We start from the raw sequence: 15,128 nt of genomic DNA on the forward strand, positions 1-15,128 counted from the left end.
CGGCACCCCCGTGAGAGGACCGTCGCCCTCCTCCTCGCTGCCTTCCTCTGCAACGAAAAGACAACACTGGTCATTACTCTTGGTCACCGGGAGTTGGTAAGATTAATAGTGCATTAGCGAAGGGATGAAAAGGGACTAGTAAAGTTCACGATACATTAAGGAAGGAACACAAAAGCGACATCAGTCCTTGCCTGCATTCATCGGGAGTTGGCAAAATTGACGTTACATTAACAAAAAAGATGAAAGGGAACACGAGGGAACACAAAAAGGACAATATGTACTATAACTGTTGAGGTTTCAGTATTTTTTAGTGACTTAAGAGAGACTGATAAGGAAAGAAGAAATAAAGAGACATGAAGGGACACAAAAGGACAAATAGTGGTATAATAATTGAAGGTTTAGTAGTTTTGGTGATAAGCTATATCATCCAGTAAAAGAGACTGGATACTCAGAGATTCCTTCTCAGTATACATTGGTGTGTGTGTGTGTGTGTGTGTGTGTGTGTGTGTGTGTGTGTGTGTGTGTGTGTGTGTGTGTGTGTGTGTGTGTGTGTGTGGTGTGTGTAAATTATGTCATACACAAGGAGAGAAAGTCGCTGCAAGTATAATTTCTGGGTCCGAGTTATCGTCCTGAACATTATTATTTTTTTTTTTTTTCATGATAGTAAGTAGTTTAGTTCATGAGTATGCTATTTCAGGAGCTCATAATCTCTCTCTCTCTCTCTCTCTCTCTCCTCTCTCTCTCTCTCTCTCTCTCTCTCTCTCTCTCTCCTCTCTCTCTCTCTCTCTCTCTCTCTCTGTCATACAAAAAACACCCACGTGGCTTTACAAACAACAAGAACAAAACACAAAAATAACCCAAACTCGCAGGTCATGCATTAGTTTGGAAGTAAAAAAAAAAAAAAAAAAAAAGAATATATATATATGTATATATATATATATATATATATATATATATATATATATATATATATATATATATATATATATATATATATATATATATATATATATATATATATATGTGTGTGTGTGTGTGTGTGTGTGTGTGATCTAGATAGTCAATAATTGTGGTACTCCGGCAGCGTGATCCGGTTACCGCCATCCCTCCCAGCGCCGCGCCGAGGAGTGGGAGAGAGCAAGAACACCCGTGGAAGGAACGTCAAGCCAGGGAACACCACAGCAACGGGGCATAATCATCAGGCAGCGCTAACCGGCATTATGGATGGCTAATTGGGTACTCGGGGGCTCGTTAAACCCTCTATCTGTTACTGTGCGTGTGTGGGTGGGGTGGGGGTTAGGGAGGAGGTTGAATGCATGGACACACACACACACACACACACACACACACACACACACACACACACACACACACACACACACACATCGCAAGCTTCATACGGAGTCAATTTGTCTCTATGCTAAATGTGGTATCATGATTTGTTGTTTGTTTATGTGTATCGAGTTTACCATACATTTTTACGTCACCATAAACATATTTATCGCAAGCTTCATATGGATCTGGCTCAGTCTCTGTCTCTACGTTTACTGAATTATAGTGTTTTCTTGGTAAATGATGTTTATGTGTATCAAGTTTAGTATACATTCGTACATCACCACAGACTCCTTGGGAACACCTTCAAAGCTTGTATTCAGAATCGCTTTATTTTCTCACCCCGATTATTTATTCTTCAACGGTTACAAATGTTCTAGCTGGGTTCTCTTGAGTGTTTCTCGTGTTAATAATGTAGAAATATTCTAAATCGCTCACCAGAACCATTAAAAAAAATACTTAACAAAACAAGTATCATCAACGACAGCCTTTTCAAAGTAGTCGAGATGCGAGCAGAGTAGAGTAGGTTTCATAATATGGTCCTAAGACACACTCTAAAGTCACGAGGTAAGGGTATAAGGAAAGACTGAACACTTTCTCAATAAAAGAAGCAATCCCAGCGACTCCCTTCTCTTACTCTCTCCCGAAACTTGTAAATAATTACTCGAGATCCCTCAGGATTTTTTTCCTTCTTCGTAATATCCTGCTGGCCTCATCCGGTGGCGGTGGTGGTAGCGGGGGTGGTGGTGGTGGTGGAAGAAGGATGGCTGAGGAGAGAGGGAGGAAGGGAGGGAAACAGGGAGGAGAGAAAAGGACGTGGAGTAGACGGAAGGGAGGAGAACAGAGGGGAGGAAAGAGGTAAAAACATAACAAAAAGAAGAACCTGGGTGTCGGGAGTAAAAAAAAACAACAACAAAAATAAGAAGAGATATATGGAAAAAGAGTTAGAGTGGAGAAATGCGAGAAAGTAAATAAAAAAGGAAAAGTAATCTAAGACCTACACATGGACAAAAATGGACACGAGAGAGAGAGAGAGAGAGAGAGAGAGAGAGAGAGAGAGAGAGAGAGAGAGAGAGAGAGAGAGAGAGAGGAGAGAGAGAGAGAGAGAGAGAGAGAGAGAGAGAGAGAAGAGGGACAGGAAAGGGGGAAGGGCAGTATAGGCTTGGGTACAAAGAGTGTGGCTAAAATAATAGTGTGTGGGGGGCGTGTGAACGGGGCCGAGAAGGACTGGCTTGTGGTGGACGAGGAAGAAACAGAGGCAGCGGATGTGAGGGACAACGCGGGCCAGGGAACAAAGAAAACTGGGGAAAATAGAGAAAAAAAAAAAAACTACCATGACAGCGAGAGACGAATTCAGAAAAGTGGGGAAAAAAGGGGAAAAATTAATCTAGGGTACAGAAAACTTGGGAAATAGAGAAAAAAAATACCATGACAACGAGAGACGAATTCGGAGAAGTTAGGAAAATGGGAAAAAATAATGAGAAAGAAATGAAAAATAGAACTTGGGGAAAAAGGGGAAAATTAAATATGGGGTACATAAAACCGGGAAAAGTTAAAGAAAATAGAGGAAAAGAACGAGCGACTAGTCAAAAAAAAAAAAAACACCGTAAAAAAAAGGGAAAAATTAATGTACTGGCGAGGGAAGGATGAAAGACGAGATATGAAGTTCTCATGAGCGTGTGAAGGTAGAAAGAACACGATGCTCCACCTCCAGACGTGTAGTTTTCCGAAGAGGGAATCCTTTGGTATGGAGAATAAATTTTACACTCTGACCTTTCTTTCTTAATGCCACAGATTCTTAAAAGGAACACAGACCCGCCTTGTGTTTAATATGATGTGCGTTTCTGGATGTCTTGTCTTCTGACTTTACCTTCTGACTGTGGAGTTTTCATCATTCTTTCATAGTACTGCTGACTGACTAGAACACTGCGAATGAATCTTAAGTGCAAGGAAAGTTTTTAGGAAAAGTACTGGTCGTGGGGAGAAGGAAACCAAGGGGGACCCATCAGTGATCTCTCCTACCTTCTGACCGTAAAATTTTCATTAATTTTTCATAATACTGTTTACTGACTCGAACACTTGAACTTCTAAGCATAAACCACGAATAAATCTTAGAGCATAAAAATTTCAGGGAGAGTATTGGTCGAGCGAGGAGGAAGTCAAGGGGACGCGACACAGTGATACCCTCTCAGCCCGGCGCACTCTCGCAGACGCACCACAAAAAAATAAAGAATAAAAAAAAAGCATTAGAGTGACGATCCTTCCAAATCCCTCCTACAAAAGTCGCCTCGTTCCCCTGACAGGCGGTGTTAGGGCGCGGAGATTACTCGTGGAACAATGGGACCTCCCGGGGCTGCGTCAACACCGTGCGTCACCTGCCCCGCGACCTTCCCACGACCTTGAAGGCACTCACACCACAACCTAACTGCACAAAAAATTTTCACAAACACGACCAGTACCAGATGGACTAATGCAGGATTTCCATTAGTGCGAAGGACAGTGATGAAAATTTTTAAAGGAAAAGTTTTTTTTTTATCTCGTATTGCACGCATTAAGAAGAAAAATAATATGTGCTGCCATTACACTAATACTGAACTGCGACCGTCGCCCCACGTTTGACAAGTGACTCTCTCTCTCTCTCTCTCTCTCTCTCTCTCTCTCTCTCCTCTCTCTCTCTCTCTCTCTCTCTCTCTCTGCTGCCTCCCCTTCCCCACGTCCTCCGTCTGTCAAATATTAAGGCTAACTGACCTTTCATTCCGGACAAAGTTCCAGTCCCCTGAATCGTCACCTCGTACCTGGTATTTAGGTTGTTTCATTTCTATATTCGTGGTGGAAATTCAACCGCAGCCACTCATAACCAGAATACCAAATATGACTTTTCACCTCACCGTCACAAAATCTGGATTACCACTAGAAAATATCCTTCGCTTCAGTTCGCTTTCTCTCTCCAGGCAGTAGTAGTACATTCAGCACACAACTACAAATCACTACCACACGAGACATCCTCACCCAGGGCAGTACCTCCACCACACAACTATAGTATACATCTCCAACCCACATAAAACCCTCAATATCAAACACACACACACACACACACACACACACACACACACACACACACACACACACACACACACAAGACACTTTCTCTCTCCGAACAATAAATACATCTAGCACACAACTACATCTCTAACCCCCCCTACCTACACACACACACACACACACACACAGCCTTCACCATCACACGAAATACTGAGTACCGGTATACTGTACAGTGGATGCAGTGGCGTGGTACAAATTTTTTCATGGTTCTCCTTTGCCTCACCCTCCCTCCCTCCTCTTTCTGATTACGACGTTGTCCGTAAAAGTCGTCCAGGCGGAGGAAAGGTCCAGCTAATGAATGGAACGTCGGCGATGCAATTAAAATCTAAGGACAGAAAAGTTACGTCACAGGCTAATTCGCTATTGGCCGCCAAATCCTTCCTTTGAGAGAGAGAGAGAGAGAGAGAGAGAGAGAGAGAGAGAGAAAGAGAGAGAGAAGAGAGAGAGTGAGAGAGGAGGAGAGAGAGAGAGAGAGAGAGAGAGAGAGAGAGAGAAGAGAGAGAGAGAGAGAGAGAGAGAGAGAGAGAGAGAGAGAGTAGAAACAGGCGTGAGTGAGAGCACATTAATTAGTACACAACCTGAGTGAACGCTGAGTGAACAGATATCTCGCTACTCCAGATTCTAAACCAAACCAGGATGAACAACAACAGCAAGTGGCCAGTAACCTCAAGACTCCTGCTTCTTCTTCACCACCAGCGGAGCGAAGAAACTGCTGCTCCTTCAAAATAATAATGATGAAGAAAAATCCCCCCAATGCACTCAGGGATGGTAATGATAATAATGAAGAGCCCTACCCCCACCTCCCCCAGCCACTCTTTCCCAATGCATCGTGAAGAACAAGCAGTCGAAAATCCAGGGGAGCTGTCTTGTCTGGCGGCCTAATATCGACAGTGTCCCATTACACCACTTTATTATGCCTATCTCTCACCGTCACCGTTTATTAATACTCCACCTTGCTACGTCCCATGCCTCCTGAAGGTAGTGGAGGAGGAGGAGGAGGAGGAGGAGGAGGAGGAGGAGGAGGAGGAGGAGGAGCGTGTTGTTGGTGGTGGTGGTGTTGGTGGTAGTATTTTTTTCTAGTAATTCGTCTTAACTTTGCTCTGAATAATTGATACCATCCGCAGACAAATGAGGGCACACACACACACACACACACACACACACACACACACACACACACACACACACACGGGACAAAAACAGCTTCAGCGCCTCCGTCCGCTCAAACCCTTCATTACAAAAGCTTTCATTATTATCTTCTGTAATTTCCCGACACACACGGAGTCCAAATCCTTACCCTCCTCCTCCTCCTCCTCCTCTTCCTCCTAAGCCGCACGCCTCCCTCAAACTCTCTACTGACCCGATGCATGATTACAGGGAAAATCTTTACCGGACGCGCCTCCCACCCTGCGGTTTGCATGTTGGATGAAGCCACTGTCCCTCGCCGCCCAGAGCCGTGGACGAAGAATGGGGAAAGGTAAAGCCTGGCGCGGCGCTAAGTGCTCATTTCACTTACCTGTAAACACTCCACGTCTATTAGTTCATGCCACGGTTATGTGTGATGGCTGTATTTAAGAGTGTGTTACGTTCACACCAAATTATCTCTAAAAGCGTTGGTTATTTTTTTTTTTTTCCGTTTTATATATATATATATTAAGTGATATTTTGCGGCATTATCGTTAAATTTATGACACGTAAGGGCAGTAAAACGCCTTGTTTGTTCACCTGTGTAGTCTTGGATGAAATAATTACAAAGTTAAGGCTACAAGCACTAAAGGATTTAAAATACTCGATCAATCTTTTACCTCTGTGGGGCCTTTCGAATTACACACCAGACTCGCAACAGACCATTATATTACGCTCCAGGAGAACCATAGCAATCAAAGGTTATTTTTAAAACCATCGAGACAACTGAGCCGCTCACACGCTCGCACGCTCACAAGGCTCAGAGGCGAGTGACGCACGTGGACGCAGCCTCGTTAGGGCAGTCAAAGCACATCACTGCCAGCCTCCAGCTATGCACCAAAACGGCGTCGCTTACCTCGCTTGTCTGCTCGTTCATTAAAACTTCCACAATTGATTTTGCCTTAATGATACTGCCTCAAAGTTTGCCCGACTCGACCGTGTCCGCGCATTCCCTCACCAATAGACGGATATTTAAACGGTTATGCCTTCTTTTTCACGTTTCCCGCTATATATTCCCTCAGTAACACACGAATATGTATGCCTTTATGCCTTCTTTTTCACGTTTATCGCTATATATTTATTATTTATTTATTTATTTTTTTCCGAGCTTCTAAAACCAATGGTGTTTTGAGGGGCGTGCCGGTCCCTCGTGCCCAGGCCTCCATCAGGGCGGGCCGGGGTCAGGTCGGCCCGCAGCGTGAGGGAAACGGTGGCCAGGCACGTCAAGGATACGAGGAATTATGTGCAATTTTCTGACCCACAGCAACATTACTCGCAACGCGTACGAGAGGTGGCCGGCGCCTGTTCCTCTCTCTCTCTCTCTCTCTCTCTCCTCTCTCTCTCTCCTCTCTCTCTCTCTCTCTCTCTCTCTCTCTCTCTCTCTCTCTCTCTCTCTCTGTGTGTGTGTGGTGTGTGTGTGTGTGTGTGTGTGTGTGTGTGTGTGTGTGTGTGTGTGTGTGTGTGTGTGAGGGAACATAATGATCAAATAACTTAATCTTGATATTTTCACCATCACCACTCGTTACGCAAAATTAAACATACAAATCACAAATTCTAACCAAGAATCGTCATGTAGCAACAAAAGAAAAATAAACACAAAGAAAGCCGTGCCCATCACCGCGACCATTACGTGAATGCAACCTTGACAACAGCCAACAATGGATTCCTACAGCTCTCCCCTGGCATCAATAGGGGATCTGATCTAACAACAAAGCAATATTATGAAGGGCCACGACCTGCTCCACCCCCCGCCACCCTCTTCCTGACCCCCGCCACGCCGACAGGCCAGAGGGAACCAGAGTACCCAAGGACAATGGCGGCAAAAAAAAAAAAAAAAAAAAAACACAAGCTAACCTAACCTTCTGTCCCTCGACCCCCATGAACCTCGCAGCAAAGAACTGGTGCAACAATAAACTCCGTGTCCCTCTTCCCTTCCTGCCGAAAAGTGGTTTGTTTTCAGCCCTACACACACACAGGTCTCTCCTCGTCGCCGCCGAATGCTCTCACCGCCCGACAAACTAAACACGAAATCTAACAATCAGTCTCCCAAATAGCTCCTTCCTGTGTGGCGGCGGCGTGGGGGGACATGCCTCGCGCGACAGAGTAATACAACGACAACACGATTATACAGTAAAAATAGAGGGGAGTGGCTGCCACAACAGAAGCAACTCGCAAAGACAAACACCGGCGAGGGGACAAGGTCGAGGTCGGGCGGTAACAGGACACCACGCTGCTGCACGGGAATTGCAAAAGGGCTACTACAGGATTACATTCGGGATAACAGCCACGACACGGGGAAGGACACGCGCGGGGTGAAAGGTACTTCATTCCTTCCCTCTCCTGAGTTTTGAGGCTTGTCAAGAGTGATTGTAGCTCCTGGCATCTAATTCATCAATTTCGCCTCATGTAGCACTGCCCGCCTCCACCTGCTGGCTGATGGCGCCGCTGCTTCGTCCAGGAGATTAACTGCTTGCATCATCGCTTACATATAAAAGGTTCTCGCGCACAAAGGCTTCGACAGTAAAACACACCCGCATGATAACAGGCGGGTACAAATGCCATGCAGTCTAACAAGCGACTGGGTACACGCTGCCCATTCAATTATCTGACGCGGACGGAGGGGCGCTGCAAGGGACGGCGCGGGGCGACGCGGGTCTTCATTAATTTACCGAGGCAATCGGGGATTAAAAATGTGCTCGAGGAGAATGAGTCGAGCGAGGCAGAGACCCGCAGGTCAGAGCCGGCCGTTTTGGAGCGACGGAACATTAATCAGCCTCTCTCTCTCTCTCTCTCTCTCTCTCTCTCTCTCTCTCTCTCTCTCTCTCTCTCTCTCTCTCTCTCTTGTAGCTATATTGGTAGGCAAGTTTAATAAAAAGATCTGACGGAGCTTTTTTCCTTCTCTCTCTTTCTATATAAACTCGCACACAACTCCATGTACGCCTCCTGTGCTTTCCACTTTATCTTTCTTTTTTTTTCCTATGGGGCCTGGCCGGTGAATTTCCCTGGCGCTTTCCTCTCTCTCCCGCTCTTCTCGCTCCGTACACTCGATTCCAATATTCGAGCGTGATATTGTTTCCGAGGACGATTAAATAAAGCAGAACGCTGGTTACACAGATACGATTAATCCATTGGACACGCGCGTTACCTGAGGCATCGTTGGGCGGAGGAAAGGAAAGGGTAAAGCCAAGGAAACGGTCCCCACCCATCCCAACCCTGAAACACGGGGCGCCCAGAGATTGAATGAAGAGGAGGAGGAGGAGGAGGACGGACTGGGCCAGACAGACAGACAGACAGACAGACAGACAGACAAACAGATACAAATATGAATAGACAAAAAAAACAAAAAAAACAGACAGGCAAACAAACACACAGACATCAAAATACAAAAGACAGAAACAAATAAAGTAAAATCTGAAAACAAAAACCCGACAAAGCAAGGCAAAGACAAAGGAAAGAAGACCAAAAGAGAGAGAGAGAGAGAGAGAGAGAGAGAGAGAGAGAGAGAGAGAGAGAGAGAGAGAGGGAGGGAGGGAGGGAGAGAGGCGGCCAGACACAGACACAGGCCGCGGGAAAGCATACAAAACTATTTATAGGACTGTGAGGTCTGCGGCTTCCCGAAGTTGCCAGTATCACGCGTGGAGGCCCAGATAATAGCTGCTTGATTACACCTCAAACAATACCGAGACGAGCCTTTCCCTGGAGTCGGTCAATAGCCAAGGTTGAAGACGGGGTCGGGCGGTCACACTCGTATCCTTCCCTCTCTTCTCTCTTCTTCCCTCTCCTCCTTCTCCTCCTTCTTCAGGAAACTTGACCTTTCCTTCCCTCCTTTCCCTTCCCTTCCCTTTCTTTTTTTTTCTTCTTCTTCTTCGGTTCCTGTGGCCTTTGAACTAAAAGCTAAACAGAAAGTGAACTGAAGGAGAATTGTATCTGAAGTTAAGAGTCGATTCAGATTTATATGTTGAGAGTATCATCGGATTCTACAACATGTACTAGGTATTATAATTCTTATGTTATATATATTCTACAACATTTATTAGGTATTATAATGAAAGACCACGTAAAATTAAAACCAGAATAGCTGATCAGTATGACTGAATGCATGAAATATTAACCCTTTGACTAAGGGTTAAGGTTAATAAAATAACAAGTAAAGCCCCTGCCGACAGCAATGAGTGAATATCTATTAGTTTACATATTAGTGTCTTATTATATTTTGTGCTCAGTGAAACTTTAAAATTTCTTATAAGAAGTAATAAGTAAGTGTCCTGTTGTCATTAGTCAGTCAGTTAAGGGAAGGAAGGTGATGGTTATAGAGGAAAGAGTGGGTAAGGAAGCAGGAAACCGCGAGAAGAGGCAGAGGGCCGCTAAGCCATCTAAGAGGCAACACACACGGCGCGAGGCAGCACATCAACTCCCCTCCAGCTGGTGGCCTTCATCTCCCCCTCGTTCATACTCTAACTTTTCCTTCGGGGCCCTAAATATGAGGGGCGATTCATCTCTTCCTCTCCCTCCTCTGACTCCTCCCCATTCTCCTCCTCTTTTGTTTCTTCATCTACTCCACTTCCTCGTCCTCGTTTTCTGTTTCTTATTTTGAAGATGTGAGTTAAAACAGATAAACAGGAAGAACGAAGATGAGTCAGGAACATTCATACTAAACACGCTAGAGAGGAACAATGGAGGTGGTGATGGTTGTGGTGGTGGTGGTGGTGGTGGTGGTGGTGGTGGTGGTGGTGGTGGTGGTAGACAATACAGATCATTATATCTAAATTTACCTGACGCTTCACGGTTGACTTATTAATACATTGAGCTAAATGGAACACGTAAAGCGCCTCAATATTAACGTGGATCTTATTCGATAAACACTGTTGGTAAAAAAAAAAAAAAAAAACAAGGAAAATAAAAATAAAATACATACAATGGAAAATATACGATGAATCAAAGTCAAAACAAAAAAAGTAAGATTCTGTACAATGACGTCTGAGTTACAGAAGAAACATTAAAATCATAATCTAAACATCACGATAGAGGAAGGTAAACAAGCATCTTAAAAATATTTTCATCACTGTTACTATGGGGGCACACACACACACACACACACACACACACACGCGATAAAAACACCTTCCCTCCTGCCCTTGTCTGAGCCACACACATGATCCTCCTCTAAATGGCCGACCGATTTTTTGTCATTATCTCACACCTTCCCTCTATTTTTTTCTACCAAGTCTCTCATTTCCTCAATTCCGTCATATTACACCGTTTTCCGCTTGTTCCTCTTCCCACGTTCTGTTCCGACATTTATAATCTTTTTTTTTTTTTTTTTTACAAAATTTCCGCTTCCCACTCTCAATTAGTCGCTAACATTATCATGTATTATAATCATGTTCTCTTTTTGTTCGTAATATCGTGGGATTTCATACATTTTATCTCTCTTCTCTTTTCCTTGATATTTTCATTTGAACTCGACTCTCTCTCTCTCTCTCTCTCTCTCTCTCTCTCTCTCTCTCTCTCTCTCTCTCTCTCTCTCTCTCTCTCTCTCTCTCTCTCTATCTATCTCTCTGGTAATGTTCTGTTTCTTTGACTTTTTTTTTGGTCAGATTTTTTTCTGTAACCAAAATTCTTTATAATCTTTAACTTGTAGCTTCTCTCTCTCTCTCTCTCTCTCTCTCTCTCTCTCTCTCTCTCTCTTTCTCAAAAAAAAAAAAAAAAAGAAACAGCGGTGGGCCTAAGCCATTATGAGCCGCTGGTCCCCAAAACTTATGGGTGTCATTAGGCCGAATAACACCACCATCTGGTCTCACCTCCCGCGCCGCGCTGCCTTCAAATATATATCGATAATATGTTGAGGAAGAAAAGCTAAAAGGAGAAAAAAAAAAAAAGTGTTTACATTGAAGACGTGAAGGAAGAAAGACAAGCGTTGTTATTATTCTTTCACCTCTCTCTCTCTCTTTCTCTCTTTTCTTCCATTCGTTCTTATCTTTATTACCACAATTTTTGTATACCCTCCTATTATTCTTTCTCCACGTGGCTCTCTCTCTCTCTCTCTCTCTCTCTCTCTCTCTCTCTCTCTCTCTCTCTCTCTCTCTCTCTCTCTCTCTCTCATTTTTATACGTATGTTGTTTTAATTTTTTTTATTTCAGAGAGAGAGAGAGAGAGAGAGAGAGAGAGAGAGAGAGAGAGAGAGAGAGAGAGAGAGAGAGAGAGAGAGATGGATGGCATTCTAAACAATTTAACTTCAATTTCGAGAATACCTGCCATCAACTCCACCCCTCTCTCTCTCTCTCTCTCTCTCTCTCTCTCTCTCTCTCTCTCTCTCTCTCTCTCTCTCTCTCTCTCTCTCTCGTCCTCAACTGTTCCCAAAATCAAATCTCTGTCCTGCTTCCTCTTTCCTCTTCCCTCCATGTCTTCTCTTCCACTTTTTCCCGCACAGATTCCTCCTCTCACAAGTCTTCCAAAAGCCTTCCCTTCAACCTGAATTTCCTATCACCCCCAAAACTCTCTTCCTCCTGTCATCCGTTTCTTTTAAGAGTTACTTTCTTGAGTGTTGGTATTTTTCTCTTTTTCCTTTGCTGTGGTTTCTGAAAATCTCTCTCTCTCTCTCTCTCTCTCTCTCTCTCTCTCTCTCTCTCTCTCTCTCTCTCTCTCTCTCTCTCTCTCTCTCTCTCTTAATCTAATCTACTTTTTCCTCCTTTGAGTGAATCCACCCCATCAGCAACGACAAAAGGAAATAAAAACAAGAAAAACACCAATGTAAATAAAACACAGGTAGATGGGCGAATGTGATGAGGGAGAAGGTGGGGAAGGAGATGGTGGGGGTTTATCTAGACTCGAAGGGGAAGTTGTTTGGGGGGTTCTAGTGCTGGTCCCTCTCTTCCCTCCTTGTCCAGCGGCGTGTGGAGAGTTTAATAAGAAAATCTGGGCCGTTGCAGAAGAATGTTAAGGAATTTTTGTAGCACTTCCTTCCCTCTTCCCCCTTCCATTCCCCGCCGGCACTTCTCTCCACGATCCCTCTTACCTCCCTCTTCTCTCACTCCCTTCCTACTAGATCTCTTGACCATTCTAACCCTTCATTCCTTCCCTTCCTTGACTCCTAATATTCGGTCTGTCCCTGATACTGTTGTGGGTAGCCTTAGGAATCTTGGTCTTACTCATTCTCTTTTAATGTTTCTGCTTGTTGTTCGTCTTGATGTTCTTCTTTCTTGTTTAATTTAATCTCTCTCTCTCTCTCTCTCTCTCTCTCTCTCTCTCTCTCTCTCTCTCTCTCTCTCTCTCTCTCTCTCTCTCTCTCTCTCTCTCTCTCGTTTTTTTTATAAGTGTATTTTTATTCACTCTAGAAATTTGATTATTTTTTTTTCGTTCGTATTTCTGTTTACAAGCTTCTCTCTTTTTTTTTTATGTTCCATTATTCTTCAACTCTTCCTCCTCTACTTCTTTTATTGTATTTTCCTCTTCTGCCTCCTTTCCAACTTATTTTTCATGCGCTCCTCCCCCTCCTCTTCTTAATCTCCTCTCGCTGTTTCTCTTTCACTTCATCCTTCTTCTATATTTCTTTTATTATCTTCTCTTCCTCCCCTCCTCTTCCTCATCCTTCTTTGCTTCTTTCACCCTGGTCCTCCTACTCTATTTTTCTTTATTTTCTTTCCTCCACCTCCTCCCCTTCCCTCTTCACTTCTTTCTTTCATCTCCTCCTCCTCCTCCTCCTCCTCCTCCTCCTCCTCCTCCTCCTCCTCCTCCTCCTCCTCCTCCTCCTCCTCCTCCTCCTCCTCCGCCTCTTCTCTCATACAGAAGCCAGCTAAAAGTCTTCTCAGGTCAGTGTCTTCCTCCACCTCACTGGTAATGACTTCCTCTTCCCCTCCTCCCCCTCCTCCTCCTTCTCCTCCTCCTCCTCCTCCTCCTCCTCCTCTTCCTCCTCTTCCTTCTTCCCTCCATCCCTCCAGGTCTCTGTGCGTGCCTTCCTTCCTCTATTATCCTGCCTATGCATTTTTTCCTCAATGACTCTCCAAGAATTCTTTTTCATCAGTAATATTTTTTTGTTCCTTTGGTTCCTTCGCTGTCTTTGAATATTCGCAGATGAGTTTCTTTTTTTTTTTGCTTGATATTATGGTGGACTTGTTATTAAAATTTTTCTTGGTCTTGATAGTTTTTTTTTGTTTGTTTTGTTGCTTGTTACTAGTGAATGTTGAATGAAAAGTACTATTACTGAGTCTACTGCTGCTACTACTGTTGTTACTACTGTTGTTGCTGCTACTACTACTACTACTACTACTACTACTACTACTACTACTACTACTACTACTACTACTACTACTACTATATCTTGAAACAACTCTCTCTCTCTCTCTCTCTCTCTCTCTCTCTCTCTCTCTCTCTCTCTCTCTCTCTCTCTCTCTCTCTCTCTCTCAGTTATTGCTACCAATTCTATTTTCCACTTCCCTCAGCTACACACGCTGGGCTTTTCGGCTCGATTTTCTTCAATATTCAAGTACGTAAAAGGCATTCACTAACATCCAGTTGTGGATTCCTGCTCCTCCTTTTCACTAAAGGTTTTTCACATTCACCTCACATCTAAAAAAATTTCCCGATGCACTTTACACACACACACACACAAAAAAAAAAAGAAATGGACCTAAATTCACTTTAAAAATCCCCACGTTTAAAATCACAATACAAATAAATCTCAACTCACGAACACACTACGTAGTAAGTAAAAGATTTAACCATTAACTCCAAACTCGCAATAGATTAAATGGATGCTTGGTTTACGTGCTTACAGAATTCAGAATACCTACGTTACTTTATGGGTTTACATTTTCCACCACTTCTGTTCTCTACGCGTAAAATCCCAAAGCCAGAGTAATGAAGAGGTATAGCGGGAGGGTTTGGTGTGCAATATAGTTACTAGATTGACTTCAGTGAGCCCTTGGGTATTCCTGGTGGTGACGGTGGGAGGAGAGGGATGAGAGAGAGAGAGAGAGAGAGAGAGAGAGAGAGAGAGAGAGAGAGAGAGAGAGAGAGAGAGAGAGAGAGAGAGAGAGAGAGAGAGAGAGAGAGAGAAGGGAGGAGGGAGCTGCAGGAAGGACGTGAATAGGGAAGACGGAAGAGAGAGGAATACGCGTTATATCCCCGTGGATAAAACAAAGTTCAGGCCACGGGTGAGAGAGAGAGAGAGAGAGAGAGAGAGAGAGAGAGAGAGAGAGAGAGAGAGAGAGAGAGAGAGAGAGAGAGAGAGAGAGAGAGAGAGAGAGAGAATGTGTGTGGTCGTGGGCAAAGATATACATGCATAAATACCTACACACACACACATACATACATACATACATACATACATACATACATACAGATAGAAAGACACAGAATGATTGACCTACTGACTGACTGACTGACAAACATATTCAAGATTCACTACAACAAAGCATAATACTGGAGTGAGAGAAAGAGAGAGAGAGAGAGAGAGAGAGAGAGAGAGAGAGAGAGAGAGAGAGAGAGAGAGAGAGAGAGAGAGACGCGAC

General features: G+C 44.0%; 1 protein-coding gene across 1 annotated transcript in view; it reads right to left on the reverse strand.

Moving 5' to 3' along the window:
* The window catches only part of LOC135105664 (netrin receptor UNC5C-like), a 430,244-nt gene that overhangs the window by 300,304 nt on the left and 114,812 nt on the right, over positions 1-15,128 (reverse strand). The window contains exon 3 of the mRNA XM_064014055.1: positions 1-47. This exon is cut by the window's left edge and continues 100 nt beyond it. Within this exon, the coding sequence (XP_063870125.1) occupies positions 1-47 (47 nt within the window). The remainder of the gene's footprint in view (positions 48-15,128) is intronic.

This window comes from Scylla paramamosain, chromosome 12, assembly GCF_035594125.1.
Source record: "Scylla paramamosain isolate STU-SP2022 chromosome 12, ASM3559412v1, whole genome shotgun sequence".
In the NCBI taxonomy this organism is placed as follows: domain Eukaryota; kingdom Metazoa; phylum Arthropoda; class Malacostraca; order Decapoda; family Portunidae; genus Scylla; species Scylla paramamosain.